General features: G+C 40.5%; 1 protein-coding gene across 2 annotated transcripts in view; it reads right to left on the bottom strand.

The window, feature by feature from the left end:
* Positions 1-204: 204 nt before the first annotated feature.
* The window catches only part of Ccdc80 (coiled-coil domain containing 80), a 44650-nt gene continuing 28001 nt past the window's right edge, over positions 205-16853 (bottom strand). For both annotated transcript variants that reach the window (XM_055625071.1, XM_055625072.1), the window contains 5 exons: positions 12871-13007; positions 9711-9859; positions 6444-6547; positions 3549-3629; positions 205-2645 (listed from right to left, as the gene is read on the bottom strand). In XM_055625071.1, coding sequence (XP_055481046.1) covers positions 2299-2645; positions 3549-3629; positions 6444-6547; positions 9711-9859; positions 12871-13007 — 818 coding nt within the window. In that variant the 3' untranslated portion in view covers positions 205-2298. The remainder of the gene's footprint in view (positions 2646-3548; positions 3630-6443; positions 6548-9710; positions 9860-12870; positions 13008-16853) is intronic.

Raw genomic sequence — 16853 nt, 5'->3', positions numbered from 1 at the left:
TGACAACACATGCTGGAGAGGATGTGGAGAAAGGGGAACCCTCCTCCATTGCTGGTGGGAATGTAAACTTGGAAAACCACATTGGAAATCAATCTGGCACTTTCTCAGAAAATTAGGAATAGTTCTACCTCAAGACCCAGCTATAACACTCCTGGGCATGTATCGGAAAGATGCTCAATCATTCAACAAGGACATTTGCTCAACTGTTTTCATAGCAGTTTTATTCATAATAGCCAGGATCAGGAAACAACTTAGATGTCCCACAACTGAGGAATGGGTACAGAAATTGTGGTGCATTTACCCAAATAACTTCTTAAAGCTGAGAAAGATGACATTTCCAGAGAAGTTGTGCCTATACTATGAGGATCTCCATTGACCACTGACCGTGGTGATGGTGGAGCCAATGGAAGACACCTACTAAGGTCACGGGGAAATTGAAGGAAAAACAGTGTAAACATCAAGATGACTACCAAGCTGCAATTACTCTTTTTTCCTCCCTTGCTACTTCCTTCCCTTTATTTCCATCGCTATACCTACTGTGACAGTTGGCTATCTTTGTAACTGTTCTCTACTTGTCTGAGTTTATATGTAAGGAGAAGTTTCCTGTTTTGTGTTCTGTATTCTAGCAGAATGTAAAGAAAATAGTGTACATTATTTGAATCATTTATATGAAGTAGAGTCTCACCTTCAGGCTTATGTCAAGTCATTTCTTGCATGGGCCAAGTCTTTCAGTAATTCCCAACTTGGTCTTCTCAAATTTAGGCATGTTTCTAGAACTGGATCCACCCATGTTCTCTTTCATCTTTCCGCGGACACCCCATAGCAAGAAGCAAGCCAAAAGAGCTGTATATGAAGTACCGAGAAAAACTATGGCACGTTTTGTAGCTGTGGTAGGGGTTAGCTCTCATAAGCAGTGAAAGGGTCCATAGGAAATTACAAGGTGGATACAAAACCTAGGAACAAAATGATCATAGTTTGCTTAGAAACTGGCACACCTAGGCAAGGTGTATGGATGTCAAGCCAAGCAAAAGTCAAAAGAAAATGAACAGGCTGAAGCTCATGACACTCACCTGATTGGGAAACAGTGCACGATCATGTCCCAGGTTGAGACAGGGGGACCATGAACAGAGTATATGAGCTCCTATTGACTCAGTCACAATATGCTCAAGCTTTGTCTAGTTTCTTCCAAAACCCCTTTAAAAGCCCCTACACACAGGTCAACCTGTTTATTAATAATAAAATTTATTTCTCAAAGTCAGTTTTCAGTTTTGCCATAACAGGATTCCTAAAGTCAAAGCAAGTTTCTATCTCCTGGAACCTTTCCCATTCTCAGGAATCTTTCTCACTTTTCCTTAATACATCTGCTTTCATGGTACTCACTCCTTTCGGCAAATTCAAGAGGTGACTCTGCTGACCATCAGGCACCTTTGTCTCCTAGGCTAAGGACACCAGAGCCAAGAAAGGCAACAGCCATGTCCAGAAAATCAACATTAATACAAAACCTCTGGATTTAGCATTTTACCCCCAAAGCTGAAAAGATCATAAATGTCACAGAGTATGACAGGAATTCAGAAATTGCCTGTTTATAACAACATTGGTTTATTGTTGATGACCAATATCACTATTCAGGGGTCACCAGGTTTAATAAAAGAGCCTCATGTGGCATAAAACTGTTGTAAATATTTTTAGGCTGAGATTTCATGTGTTAAAAAGCCATCTGTAGCCAGACATGGTTACTCGTTCCTTTAATCCCAGCATTCGGGAGGAAGAAGTGGGTGGATCTTGTGAGATTAAGACCAACCTAATCTACATATGAGTTCTAGATCAGTCAGAACTATACAGACAGTCCCTGTCTCAAAAGAAAAAAAAATAAGCCATTTGTTGTCTTCTGTGTCTATCCAGACATTTTATGAAAACATTTGTACTATGATTTTTTAATTTTCTTTAACATAGTTTTCAGTTACAAAGTCATATTAAAATGAGGAAAATATGTGTAAACACTTTATAGACATTTTCATATCAAATAATAGTTATTTTATAAAAAAGAGAGATACTGCCTTTTTTTAGTACAAATTATTTAGCACCAGATTTTTCTCTCTCAAGTTAGAGAGTTCTTTTAAATGTCTTAATAACAACTCATGAATAAGGGAAATCTTACTATTTCTTTAATCTTGGAAGAACACTGGAAGAGAAAGGCAGGGAGTGTAGAGTATGGAGGAATTTCCTTATGCAGCTAGCCACACACAGCGTTAGCAGATGAAGGGGAAACTGGAAGGGAATAGGGTTACATATTTCTGTTCAGTAAGGGTAGCCATGATGGTAACTTTCATGATGACGATAGTCATCCTGGTAGCCATCCTGGTATCCTTGGTGGTAACTATGGTAGCCATATCCTGCATACTCATCTTCTGGGCAGCGCATCCCCAGTGACTGCTGAATGGCCATTTCCTGTCTCCGAAGTTGCATGGAATCAATTAAGTCATACACGATGACCATCGACCACATAGGAGAAGGATACCAAGATTTAACATTTCCATCTTTTCCAACTAGAAGCATGGAGAAGTACTCTGGGCTCACTTGAAAATAGTTGCGAATGTCTTTGACCAAGTGGGCTGGTACATCTTCCCTCTCAACTGTGGAGCTCCCTGAAACAGCATTGGAATGGTTATTAGTGGATTAAAGAGTCAGAATTAATAGAACAAAGCAAGAGGAAATCACTTTGAGAGCAGAACACCCACGAACCTGTTCTCTTTAGCTCAAAATCCAGTTGCCTGCTGGGAGTGCCCAACTAGACATTAAATGCCACATTGGGCAAGGTTGTTAGTGTCAAACTATGGGACAACTGGCATCTCTTTTGAGAGTGTTACAAAATACAAAACCCATGCCCTAATTTAATCCTACAGCATCAACATCTTTACTGACAAACAACAATGTTACTATATCTAGGCATGGTTTCCAATTAGCTGGCTTCATTGCATCCAGTTTTCCTTTCAAGGGAAGATGGAAAGCTTGTTTTATCACCCACAGTGAAAAATAACTATGATATTGAAAACCAATGATTGGATCTAAACTAGTAGTATATGTGAAAAGAAAAAAAGAGGTGACAGGGAACTGAGGCTTTCTGGGTGTCTACTCTGGCGATCCTCTAGGTATTTCACACTCTGCTATTTATATCAAAAGGGGGGTCCATAGGAGGAAGGAGGAGGCATGCTTTCCGAAACCTTCAGTCTGTGATCATTTTCTTTTAGCTTCTGTGAACGCTTTATTGCATTTCCTTATCTCTTGAAGAAAAATCAAGGTGATAGAACCTCATAAAACAATCACGAGATTAAGTGGTAGCACATATAGACCAAAAGCATTATTTTGATTATGAAAATGGACATGTTTCCTGTTTGAATAATTTTATATCAAAACCAAGCTTAGTTTTTAGTCCAGCCCCCGCCCCATCCACATCATGGGCACGCAAGCATGCTTGTGCACACACACACACGGTTCCTTTGGGCTTGCACATAGCTTAACGTAATGTTTTTAACATAATAAGACATTACCATTTATAGGGAACAGTTCTAAAACTCCTCCAACTTCCTCTCCGACACCCAGAAGCTTCAGAATGGTAATATGACGCAGACCTGACACAAAAGAAGAAATCCGCAAAATTAGAGGAAAAGATCTGAAAATAGCTTTTACTTCTAAAGGCCTGACAACTGATGATCTTCAAAGCCACTTAAAATTTGAAAAGAAAAATATAGAACACAATAAGCCAAGCACAATAATCTCTCTTTGATTTTCAAAAGACAGGAAACACTTTTAAAACTGAAAAGACCAGTTACTGATTTTAGGATTAACAAGAATCAGGTGGTTTTGTGTGAGGCGGATGGAGTACAAGAATTTGCTCTTAAAGTGGACCTTGCTATAAAACACCAAAATATGAAACTACTGAGAGTAAAACACCTAACATGAGCTAAGCACAATGATGGTTTCTAGGGCAAAAAATAAAAATAAAAAAAGGCCTAAAATTTCTATACCTTTTATGGTTAACTTCCCCTCAGAGAGAAAAGCCACACAAGCCATCAAAGTGATGGTTAAAGAGCCAGTCACAAGACAGATGCTTCATTTGATTATCAGGTTCTTAGTCATAAGAGGATGGATACACAGGGGAACCCCAAGCAAGCACAGCTTGCTTTCCATCTTCAGCTAAGGTTTCAGCAAAGGAGGGAAGGTCATGCCTTGATAGCTTGTTGGAATGCTTTTGAAGATGAAAAGCTTATGAAGGGAGCCTGAGAGAAAGAAGCAAGATGAAGAGTCTGGCTGGGGTAATAGCTTGGAGCCAATGATAAGATCAGTGGAGTTCGTTGCCCAAGAGAGAAAATTAAAAGCTTCTATATAGGAGGGCTCCATTAAGGGAAAGCTAAAATCAAGGCAGGATGCTGTTCCCCACAGTTTGTTTTGTTTTCCACCATTATCTCTTCCCGGAAAGGTGAAGCATCCTATTCCAAACACCAGTGAGTCATTTTTTCAGAGACTGAAGCTCATGTGTTTAATGACTCCCTGGAAAGCATGATTTGTTCACACTTCCTGCATGTAACAAAAGGCTTCACTTATACTCATGTGGCACAGGCTTTCTATGCTAGAGTATAAAAACTAAGCACCACTTTCTACCGCTTGAAAAGGCATCTATAGAAAGCTAGTAAACCATGATTGTATTTGTTTTTTGGCATGGGTCATAATCCACAGCCCAGGCTGACCTAGAACTCACAACCCCCTGGTTTGAGCCTCCTGGGGCTGAGATTAGAGCTATATGCCACGAAAGTGAGATTTCTTCTGATTTACATTTTTACTGTGATGAATTTATGGCTGCTTTAGTAATGTTATATTTATAATTAGCACCATTGATGACTCTGAAGAGTTCTAAATATAATTCAGAATATTGGTACAATCAAATATTCTGTTGATAGTCATAAATTATTAGCCTTGAAAAACGGAGGATAAATGTGAAATTCTTGAATTATATCTTACCATTTTGGGCTTGCTTTCTGCCTTCCTTTGAGTTATTTCACATCTTACAATTGAAAACTATTTATAATTTAGAGGTACTGGGACATACCACAGACCTTGGTCCTGATAATGCTTCACAAGACTTATGATGAACACCTTCCTTCAAAATCCAAGTACAAGCCGGGTACACCTATAATCCCAGCACTTAGGGAGGCAGAGGCAGGTAGACTGCTGTGCATTCGAGGCCAGCCTGGACTACAAAGCAAGTCCAGGACAGCTAAGGCTACACAGAGAAACCCTGTCTCGAATCCCCCCCACACACAACAAACAAACAAAACAAGTACAGTTTTATAGAAGTGCCATGATAACAGACATGATTCTCCCTACTGGAAGAATCAAAATAATCTTGATTTATAATGTTGTAATAGTGAATGTTTAAATCAGTGACTGGGAAACCAGCACTCCATACCTCTAATGACTCAAAGTGCTTCCTCTGCAATTGCACAGCTCATGGGTGTCAGCTACAACACTGCCACTGTTGACCTTGCCATCATCACATTTCACACTGAACCTAGCGGTAAGTTCTGTGGGCTGTTCATACATTTCTGTGGCCTGATTTAACATGATACCGGTGGGGTGGAGAGATGGCTCAGCAGTTATGAGCACTGTCTGCTCTTCCAATGGTCATGTTCAATAGATGTCTCACAACCATCCATAATGTGAACTGATTCCCACTTCTGGCAGGTATAAATGCAGATAGAACACTCACATACATAAAACAAAGAAATCTTTTTTAAAAATGATACTGGTGTTTCCCATTAGCCTAACAGAAAATTTGTCATGTTATTTTTCAGATGTTAAGGGATTTACAACAAAGAGAAAGGAAACTTTTTTTTTTCTTTCTGGCTTGGCTCAAAAAGGTTCAAAACCAGACACAGTGACACATACCCCGTAGCTCCAGCACACAGGAAGATAAGATAAGAGGATTTGGAGTTACATAGTGACATTCTGCCTCTAAGAAAATAAGGATCTGTTTCAATGATTCCCAGAACAAGAATTTACAGAGAAGTATCCAATGTTAGTAGCCAGTACTAAGTATCAGATAAGTGATAGTGCCTGTATTTTATCATCTTCAGACATGTTTAAAAAGAAATAAAAAATAATTAAAAGTAAAATAATTTAAAAATCATTAAAAAAAACTATTCAAAGTAAAGCAGTACACACTTTCAAACACTTCAGTATAAAATGTGGAAGGAATAAGGGTTATCTATAATTCACTAAAACAGTCCTTTGAAAGCAACTTAATATTCAATATAATAGAGTATGTGTCTATGAATCAACATCTGGATTGGGGTATATTTAGTTGAGCTAAGGTTTTATGATCCACTTGAGAATCATCCAGAAAGAAAGTAGTATGGGAAAACAGAAATGAGGTGTCTCCTACTCACCAAAGTTGCATGCCTGACCGCTAAGGGCAGAGAGCTGTTGTGAATAGGCCCAGTCTTCATCATTAGGGGCAGAGATCACTAGCAACCTCCTCCTCCATCGGAACCTGGAAAAGATGCAGAGGACCGCTATGACTGTTTCATACAACAGAGGCCAGTGAAAGAAAACAGAGCAGCTGTGGCTATTGGGTTTTTCCATTCCCAGAATTAAAACCCCTGGCCCATAGGACTCTCCCACAGTTCCTGAAAGCAGGGAAGCTGCATCACCACATGCTCTTAGTTTTTCTGTTGTGACTTTCTGCCTGCCTGATGTGTTGTGTCATGGTGAGGACACTTAGGGTAAGGTGAAGCTCTCAGTTACAATGAAGACTAGTCAAATTTGTAAGGGAAGAAGCAAAGCCAAGATTACAGAAGAATGCTGGAGAGAATTAATGTCCCAGTAGAGTTCCCCTAGGAGTTCAGCGGGGGGTGGCAAATGAGAAGATAAAGTAGAAAAGGACTACTAAATTTTAAGTACATGACCATGGTAGCAAGAAGGAAAATGGGAGGGGGGATCACTAAAAGAGTTAAAGAGAAATAAAACCTCATTACTTTCCTTAGTACATGATTGTTATCCTAGAGGCAATGCAAGTTCTTATCTTTATCTTATTATCATTAATAGAAGTCAATGCAAACTGCCTCTGTGAAGCACGGGATTTTGGTAAACCCAGTTTCTACTGTTAGTTGCCTGTCATGGTGCACTAATAGAGCTTTTAGCTTAGACTTGGACACTTTAATTCAATTTGTCATCAGATGTCTTTGTCCATGTTACTCATTTCAATTAAGTGTCACTTTTTCCTTATTTCTGGAAAGGGGTGATACAAAATTAAACTCCAAAACCCATCAGTATGTTATCCACATGATGACATGGAATTAGAAAATCATGTCTTCATTTGCAGCTCCCGGTTTAAAAACCTCTATCATTAACATACCTTGGACATCTATCACATCCATCACAATACGACATAACAACCTATTTGATTGTGTCAGTATGTAATTTTAAAGCTCACTTTTACTACACAGGAAGTGTTCCTCACTAATGCTCAAGAAAGCAAGCTTTATTTTTCTGATTTTATGAAGACGAGACACAAAGAAATAAGTAATTTGTACAACTAAGAAACCTAAGGTGGTAGTGGTACCAAAATATAGTCTTAAGGATGCGGATGCTTAATTCGTGCTCTCAGGATCCCCAGTGTGATATGAAATAAATAGTACAGTATACCTCAGAGGGAAAGCTGAATGGAGTTGTCTCAAACTGGAGAAGGAGTGTCGATTTCGGCCTGAGACAAGGCAACCAGCAGGGGTTAGCAATCACTGAGCTGACAGCCAGCCATTTTGCTCATGGTTTCTCTCCCTGTGCCCCATCTAGCTTCAGAGTGGACACGAGAGTTCGCAACTTCCAAAGAAAATGGCCTCTTGGAGGGAACAGCGGTTTTTGGTGAATGAGGGAAAATAATAGTCTAATGAAATACAAGCTCTGAATGGATGCCTGTCTCCTAAGACTCGCCAAGAATTGCTTGCTGTGACATTACACTCGGGTTCTCTGCTTGTTTTTCTTCAAAGGGAAAGGAAAACAAGTCTCCACTGGGGATAAAAAGATGACTGTTTTGGCACAGACAGAGGGGGAAGGAGCATATGAGACAGTCCAGAGGTTCCTGGGAAAGGGAACCCCAGCGGCTGCTGGGTCACAGACATGGTCTTTGGATCTCCCAGCTTCCTTAGGAGGAATGCCAGACCAGAGCTGGTCCCCAGCCACGATGTAACCAGGCCGGCCTGGCCTACATGGAGCCATTGAGTTATTTTGGTGAGATCTGTTTTAACTTGTTTACCTGTATGGCCACTGAATGAGGTTTTGATAGGAGAGGGATGACACGCCCTATCTCAGACACAACCCAGAGAAGGTTGCTTCCCATAAGGAATGATTGGACTTCCCACACGGGGACCCACAGCCCCAGCTCAAAGGCCCTAAAAGGAAATAATTTTCAAGGCCCGTGACAAGAATTGTGGCCCTGCTTAGGTCCCCACTTGAGGCAAATTATTCTCTGTCACTTTAGCTTCTCAGTAAATGAAACCTTACAAGCTCTGCGTGTGTTTGCTTCTTTTAACTGGCATCCCAAATTAGTGTGCATTTGCCCACTCTTTGGGGCTTCTGTCTCAGGAAGGGTAATTATAGCCTAAAATACAGCGCTAAAGACCAGACTGGCTTCAGGGTCTGGTCAGTTGAAACCAGGCTGTGCAGTCTCACGAACAAGTCAGCAAATTTAAGGAAAATTCCCATTTAGGGACTGGCTTAGTCATGGAATTTTTTTTTTCCAGTTTCAGGGTTTTTTTTTTTTTTTTTTTTTTTTTTTTTTTTCTTTTTCTCTTAGCCTGGGTTTCAATTTCAATTCTCAACTGTCTACTGAGCTTCTCTCACTGACAAAGCCAGGTATAGGACTTGTGCAACACACTGGAGCACTGGATTAGCCTTTGTTGACGGCTCTCTTTACTAGGTCCTGGGCCATCCTTACCTTCGTTATTAAATTGCCCTTTCACCCAATGATCTTAAGAAGAATGGCACTTATTATTATCATCTGGGAAAGGCAGGAAGCAAAGAAGAAATTGTTATTTTGTTTTTCTTACTGACTTCTTCTGGGGGCGGGGGCAGGAAACCCTGCTGTCAAAGGGCTTTGGGTAAACACTGCTTCCCAGAGAATCCTGGAGCTAGGTCAGGGGGACTCCCACTTGCAGGGAGGTAATGGGGCTCTCATTGTTTTGTTGTAAGGAAATGGAAAATCAACACTGTCAGTCCTTTTGAAGTGGAAGTAGACACATGTAAAACAAAACATTTTACATATTCACAGCTTCTCAGATTCACTGAGTGAAGCAATCCTCATGGAAGTTCTGAATTTTATGCTCTGTACCAAAAAAAAGAAAAAAAAAAGAAAAAAGGAACAGAAGGGACCCATCCAATATCACTAAATCAATCTTTGTAGTCGGAGTTGGACCTAGGCAGCCTTGCAAACAGAATCAGACACACAAGACTAAGCCCCGGAGCCAGGATGCGCAGAAACAGACAAGCAGTCTCTCATAAATACATCTGAACTTCTGTGTTTCTTTGATCCTGAATCATCAATTCACCCATAAGTTTAAAAAGAAAAACAAAAGAAGGGAGAAAAAAGAAAAAAGAAAAAAAAAAAATCTCCAGGCCAAACTGCACTGGCTTCTTCTGGGAATGCAAAGATGATGTACCTGGATAGGAAATTCTCCAGGGACTGCTTCTTGTCCTCCTTGCACGCAATGCCCTCCTTCTTCTGCTTCTCCATGTCTTTGATTCGGGATTGGAAAGTATCAATCAGATCAAACACCGATTTCATTGCTATTGGCACTTCGTAGTATTGCTGTTTAAGAAAGCATAGGATGCATATAATTCATACCTTCCAGAGAGGTCTGGGAAAAATCTTGTGATTTGGAGTGTAGAGGGTTTGTTGTTTTGTTTTAAGAATTTTTACCTTTTTGTTTATTTATTTATTTGTTTGTTTATTACGATTTATTTGCTTTGTATCCCCGCTGTAGCTCCTCCCAATCCAGCCCTCCCTCCCTCTTCTCCTCCCACGTCCCTCCCCCAGTCCACCAATAGAGGACCTCCCCCTCCCATCTGACCCTATCCTATCAGGTCTCATCAAGACTGAGTGCATTATCTTCCAGGAAGACTGCCCCCTACCTCAGGGAGGGTGATCAAAGAGCCAGCTACTGAGTTCATGTCAGAGACAGTCCCTGTTCCCCTTATTAAGACACCCACTTGGAGACTGAGCTGCCATGGGCTACATCTGTGCAGGAGTTCTAGTTTCTCCATGAATAGTCCTTAAGTAATCTAATTAAAAAATGGGGTATAGAGCTAAATAGAGAATTCTCAACAGAGGAATATTGAATGGCAGAAAAACACTTAAAAATGCTCAACATCATTAGTCATCAGGGAAATGCAAATCAAAACGACCCTGAGATTTCACCTTACACCCCTCAGAATTTCTAAGATCAAAAACGCAAGTGACAACACATGCTGGAGAGGATGTGGAGAAAGGGGAACCCTCCTTCATTGCTTTTGGGAGGTAAACTTGTACAACCACTTTGGAGATCAATCTGGCACTTTCTCAAAAAACTGGTCCCCTTACTAGGGAAACCCACTTGGATGGTGAGCTGCCACAGGTTACGTCTAAGCAGGGATTCTAGGTTATCTCCATGCATGGTCCTTGGTTGGAGAATCAGTCTCAGAAAAGACCCCTGTGCCTACTTATATTTGGTTCTTGTGGCACTCCCGTCCTCTCCAGGTCTTACTAACTCCCCCTTCTTTCATATGATTCCCTGTTCTCTGGCCAAGTTTTCAAGGGGAACAGGGACTGTCTCTAATATGAACTCAGTGGCTGGCTCTTTGACCTCCCTCTGTCCCGAGGGAGGAGCAGCCTTGCTAGGCCACAGAGGAGGACATTGCAGCCAGTCCTGATGAGACCTAATAAACTAGGGTCAGATGGAAAGGGGAGGAGGACCTCCCCTATCAGTGGGCTTAGCGAGGGGCAGGGAGGAGATGAGGAAGGCAGGGTGGGTTTGGAAGGGAATGAGAGAGGGGGCTACAGCTGGGATACAAAGTAAGTAACTTGTAATTAACATAAAAATTAAAATTAAAAAGAAAAAGAAAACTGGGAATAGTGCTACCTCAAGATCCAGCTATACCACTCCTGGGCATATACCTGAAAGATGTTCCACCATTCAATAAGGACATTTGTTCAACCATGTTTGAGGGTTTGATGCTTTCTAAATGCTGTTTTGAAATGCTACTATCTGCAAGTTGCTTTAATTGAGACCCCAGGAAGCAATTGGTATATTTATAAAGAATTATTCTGTTCTTCTCTTACTAAAAACAATTTATAGTTTCCTTACCATACAAACCCTATGTTTACTCCTATACTTCTGACACTAAGCTAGTTGCTATTTATGACACAACTAGAGATGCGAGGAACAGTATACTAACAGAGAGAAGCAAATGAGATGGCACGCTAGAGTTGTTAACTTTTCCCGCCAAATCCTGAGTCATTTAACATTAGGTCATGCTTGCTCACAGGTTCTCAGAAACAGGTGAGGATTCAACTTAAAGACAATGAAATTCATTTCCTTGGATCCCAGCCACCTAGACTTTAAAAAGTCACCTGGTGTGGATATGGACCCTGCTGAGCAGAATCAATAGGAGCGGCCCCTTCAGTGTGGCCTGGAACTTTGCCCTAGTGGAGCTTTTCACTTTAGAGATCAACTAGTTCAACTTCTGTGAGGCAACACACCTATAGAACACATTAATAGGGTGCTATCTCCCCAGAACCACAAAAATGCTACAGGTCAAGTCAGCTGTTCTGATGGTCCTCAAGGATCTTCATGAAAACTTGTTACACTGTCAGAAACCTAGATGGCTAAAGACCCCAGGATGTGTAGCTAGCCTCTGTGGGGGTGAAATCTAACACTAGCTGGATCAACTTGGACTAGCTACTTACCTTCTGGAGCATTTTTTTTTTCTGTGAAATAAGAAAGATATTGATTTTGTTTTAGATATTTGCTTGAGCAGGGTGCTTGGTGCAAGCAAAGCCCCCAGTAGAGTTAGCTATTTTATTACTATGGGGACTATATAACTCAGTTTTTGATGGTTCAGAAACTTTGTCACTACAGAAAGAAAGTAGGTAGAAAATTCTTGAAGTCCTTTTTTTTAAAAAAAAAAAAATCTTAAATCAGCAGGTAAACGTGTAGATTTTCCCTAAAGTAGTGGTCCTCAATTTGCCTCCCAAAGGGACCTTCCAAAGGGCCCAATGCCATCGCTTCTTAATACAGTTCCTGTGCTGGCCCCTAACCATAAACTTATTTTTGTTGCTACTTCATAACTGTACTTTGCTACTGCTATGAATCATAATATAATACCTGATATGCAGAATATTTGATATGCAACCTTCGTGAAAGGGGCATTTGACCCCCAAAGGGATTATGTCCCACAGTTTGAGAACCACTGCCCTAAAGGGACCTATGGTAAGTGTAGGTGTCTTGAAGAAAGGGACTCCTTTCCTCTTTTATTACCAGGGCTCTTTTATTCTCACAGCTATTTAACTAGTGTCTGATATATTCACGGCATTAGTGTGATGGAAAGATTCAGTCTGAGTCACATGGCTGGGCTAAGTTCAATTATTCAGTCTTTCACTGGAGAGATTATTTCTGAATGCAAATTCATAAGACAACTGAAATACTGGAGCCACTTTAAAACCTTATCATTATATGGCATAGTTTGCTCTTAATCATATCTCTAGTGGACTCATTGACCATAAGAAACCATAGGTTCTATTTCAAGGAATTGGGCTGCATCACCCACAGCAAAAATCTGTACCTTGACTCTTAAATCCACATCTGTTAGCACCATGAAGAAGTCATTATAGGTCATTCCATACTCTTTCCTCAGCTCGCCAATGAGATGTTGGTCTACCAAGTCCTCATCATCCACCACACGCATGGGTTTCTCATTATCTTAAGGAAAACAAAGTGGGAAGAAATATGAGTGTGGCAAACTAGAAATCACAAAGTAAGAGTGAGTGGGAACCCTGACCTTTCATCCAGCTCAAATCAGACAATCCTTTCTAGTTTTATATGCTTAACTCACAATATGTGTGAACAATTCTATAGTGAATTAAATTAAATCAATTCTATAGTGAATTAATAGGTATAAAGCAACCAATGCTTTATAGTTATAGAGTACATAAAATAGTATTGAAAACAATTCCTCTAAAGATGGCAACCCCATCTCTGCCCATCCTGTTCATGAGAATAGGAAGTGTTAGCATTAAGGTTGCCTTAGAAACGAGCCCATCCTACCACAGTATGAGCCTTTACCTACATTGCCAGGAAACTAGACCAAACCTGTTTGTAAAGGCTCACTTCCACTATAGGTAATTCTGAGTCTGAAGCCAGTGCTTGTTCCTTTTCTTAGCATATAATTAACTTTGGAGCTCAGGAAACATGCGCCATTGAGAAAAATAGAGTCTATGCTCGAAAGTAGTCACAGGTTAATTTTGGCTCCAGAACACACTATACAAATTTCTCAAATGAACATAATTTTTTAAGCAAAATTTAAGAGCTTTTGGAAGGCTTTTAGAATTAGGCAAGTTTTCAGTCAACAAAATCATAATTCAGAATAGTTCCTGAAGGTGTCAGTGAGTAAATAGGAAACATGAAAATCCAAGTTTCTTAATTAGGGTTTCCATTGCTGTATTAAAACACCTTAACCAAAAGCAGCTTGGGGAGGAAAGGATTGATTTCAGTTTGTAGTTCCACAGCACAGCCCATCACTGAGGGAAGTCAGGACAGGAACTCACACAGAGAAGGAACCTGGAGACAGAAGCTGATGAAAAGGCCATGGAGGAGTGCTGCTTACTGGCTTGATCTTCCTGGCTTGCTTGGCCTACATTCTTTTAGGACTCATGACCACCAGCCAAGGGATGACACTACAAAGACCACAGTGAGTTGGGCTTTCCCACATCAACCATCAATCAAGAAACTGCGCTCCAGGCAGTATGGTGGGGACATTTCCTCAATTGGGGTTCCCTGTTCCAAAATGAGCCTAGCTTGTGTCAAGATAACAAAAAAACTATCTAGAACACAAGACACAAGTAGCTGTGGCTTTACATGCAAGTTACATGTCTGAAAGTATTTAAACATTTCCAAGGGCAAGACAGCTTTACAAATTGTCACCAATTTGTGGTTTGGTTTAGAATTTTTTTTTCAGCTTTATGAAAGTGATATAATTTCAGTGAAGCCTTGCTTTGAATTTTGATCTTTTCCAAATATTTTCTCATGATGTAAAGGCTCCAGAAGCCATTTGATTATGGGTAACAGTTGACTCTGTAGAATAACGTGTTACTATGCTGTACCTCACAGCTTACAATATCAGTACGATAAGTGGATTTTTTTGTTGCTTTTGGAGGCATGGTCTCTCTGTGTAACAGTCCTGGATGTCCTGGAACTTACTACGTAGACCAAGAACTCAGAGGGATCAGTCTGCTTCTGCCTTTCAGGTGCTGGTATTAAAGGCATATACCACCATACCCGGCTTAAATGCATCTCTTACTTTTAATTTTGTTGATTTATTAGTGTGTAGGTACCATGTGTCCATGCCACAGCGTGGTTGTAGGTGACAGCTCTAGGAAGTTAGTTGACACAAGAGCCAGTTCTCTCCTGCCACCTGTGGGCTTGAGGAATTGTATTCATGTCATAAAGTTTTCATACAAGAGCCTCAATCTGCTGTGCCACTTTGCAGGCCCTAAATGTGTGCCTGTGTTATAATGGTCACAGTGGGTTTGTCTGGATACAACCCTATGATAGCTTAAAAGGTATCTATGTTTACTTCTTTAAAACAGAGTTTTCTTCAGCTTTACCTAAAATTGTATCTGCTAAATAATTCCTCATATTAAGGATAAATGTAAAGAAAATGAAATTAGTGAATGATGACAACATGAATATTAGCACAAAGAGTCTCAGTTATCAACACAGACACACAGTGAGCAATACTATAGACTGTTTTGCAAATAAAAGATTAAAGCTGAACATAATATCCATTACCTTCCTGATAAGAAGACAATTATAGCTAAACTGTTACTTCGATTGGTTTGATTACTTGAGTTGAAAAAATTAAGTGAGACTTGGAAGAGATCAAGAAATGGAAACAGTACTGAAATGATCAAATATATTGTGTACATGTGTGACGTGTGTAAAAAAACTCATTATTATACATAATAGGTTAATAAAACTATGAAAAATAAAAGCAAGAATTTGCAGTTAATATTCTAAATCTTTACAAACAGGGTTCATCTTCACCTAGAAATTATAATTTTGAAGGGTTTTTGGTTGTTATTTTGCTTGTTTTTGAAATGGGATCTCATATAGCCCAAGCTGGTCTTGAATTCACTCTGTAGATAAAGATGGCCTTGAACTCTTTTTGAAAATATATTTTTATTATTATTATTATTATTATTATTATTATTATTATTATTAGTTATGTCCATTATGTCAGTAAGTGGGTACTTATGCCATGGGGCATGTTCAGAGGTCAGAGAACAAGTCTGTGCAGCCTGTTGTCTGTTTCCACCTTTACACAGGCCCCAGGGATTAAACTCAGGCCACCAGACCTTGAGTGGTAGCCATGTGCCTTGAGCCATCTTATTGGCCTGATCTTGTACATGTACAATGATGGCTGCAAGGTTTTGTGAGGGTAATAGATACAAAAGCCATCCTGCTCACCTCAAAACTGACAGCCCTAAGTGCCAACCACATTAGAGCTCAAAATCAAATCTTTGTTCATCCTTGCACTCCTTTTCCTCATAGGAATGGAGGAAAAGAGTTAATTGTCAACTAACCTCTGTACATTAAAAACTCAGAGGGTTGGGGGGGTCTCTCTCAAAGAGCACAGTCTGTGACAGATTCTGAGGGGTAAAAAAGTGGACTGATGTGCTCAAGCTCACACTGCTAGCTAGACACAAAATGGCAGCAGGACTCAGACAACACAACTTATTCCCCCATAGACCCCTCTGTGCTACCCAAACCCCTCACAATCATTGGTCAACAGGACCCCGGTTCCAGACCCAAGATAAACTTTGTTCTAAGCAGCAAGAAGCTCATTTCACAGTCTCGTTTCTCCTCTCAAGCAAAATGTTTTCAGAAGTAATTCAGCCAAACATTAGAAATAAAACATTTTGCACTCTTGGGATACTGAAATGTCTACATGTTTTGCCTGAGAAGGAAAAATCTGCCAAAGGGGGGGGGGGACAAAAAACAGTGAAGGCTCTGATCAGCACTGGATCCAAGGAAAATGGAGGCAAGTGTACAGCAGCGAACAATCTACTCCCGGTCAAATTGTGAGAGGAGATGTGTATGAGGCCAGCTCCTGCGTGCGGCTGCCTGCCCTAGGCACAGGTCTCTGCAATCCTCCTTCAGGTTCACGTACATTCTGTGAGATCCAGACTAGGATTATCAAGGAAAGGGCCAGCCAGATGAGGGAAACTGTCTTTCACATGATTACAATCAGCCTAGAAATGGGACGCTTGCCTGGCTCCTCATCCTTTAGGAACCCCGACCCCAAAGCAAGTATGTGAGTTTTTTCATGCATCTGACTGTGCACAGCACAGTGGCACTTTAAAAATTAGCTTTAATTATAAGCTACTAAACAACTGTATGCCTGGAATTATGGGCAACCCCCCCACACACACACTTGTGACAACTTCCTTATTGTGTCATCCCTGATTTTTTCCTTCTCACCTTCCCCGAAGTTCAAGCTGAGAACTGAAAGGATGCTGTCTCTGTGCTAGAGAGTGTGCAGACTGA

This window comes from Psammomys obesus, unplaced genomic scaffold, assembly GCF_907164565.1.
Source record: "Psammomys obesus unplaced genomic scaffold, mPsaObe1.curated_primary_1811, whole genome shotgun sequence".
NCBI classification, from domain to species: domain Eukaryota; kingdom Metazoa; phylum Chordata; class Mammalia; order Rodentia; family Muridae; genus Psammomys; species Psammomys obesus.
The sequence above is the reverse complement of the archived record's forward strand: the minus strand, read 5'-3'. Positions and strand labels throughout refer to the sequence as shown.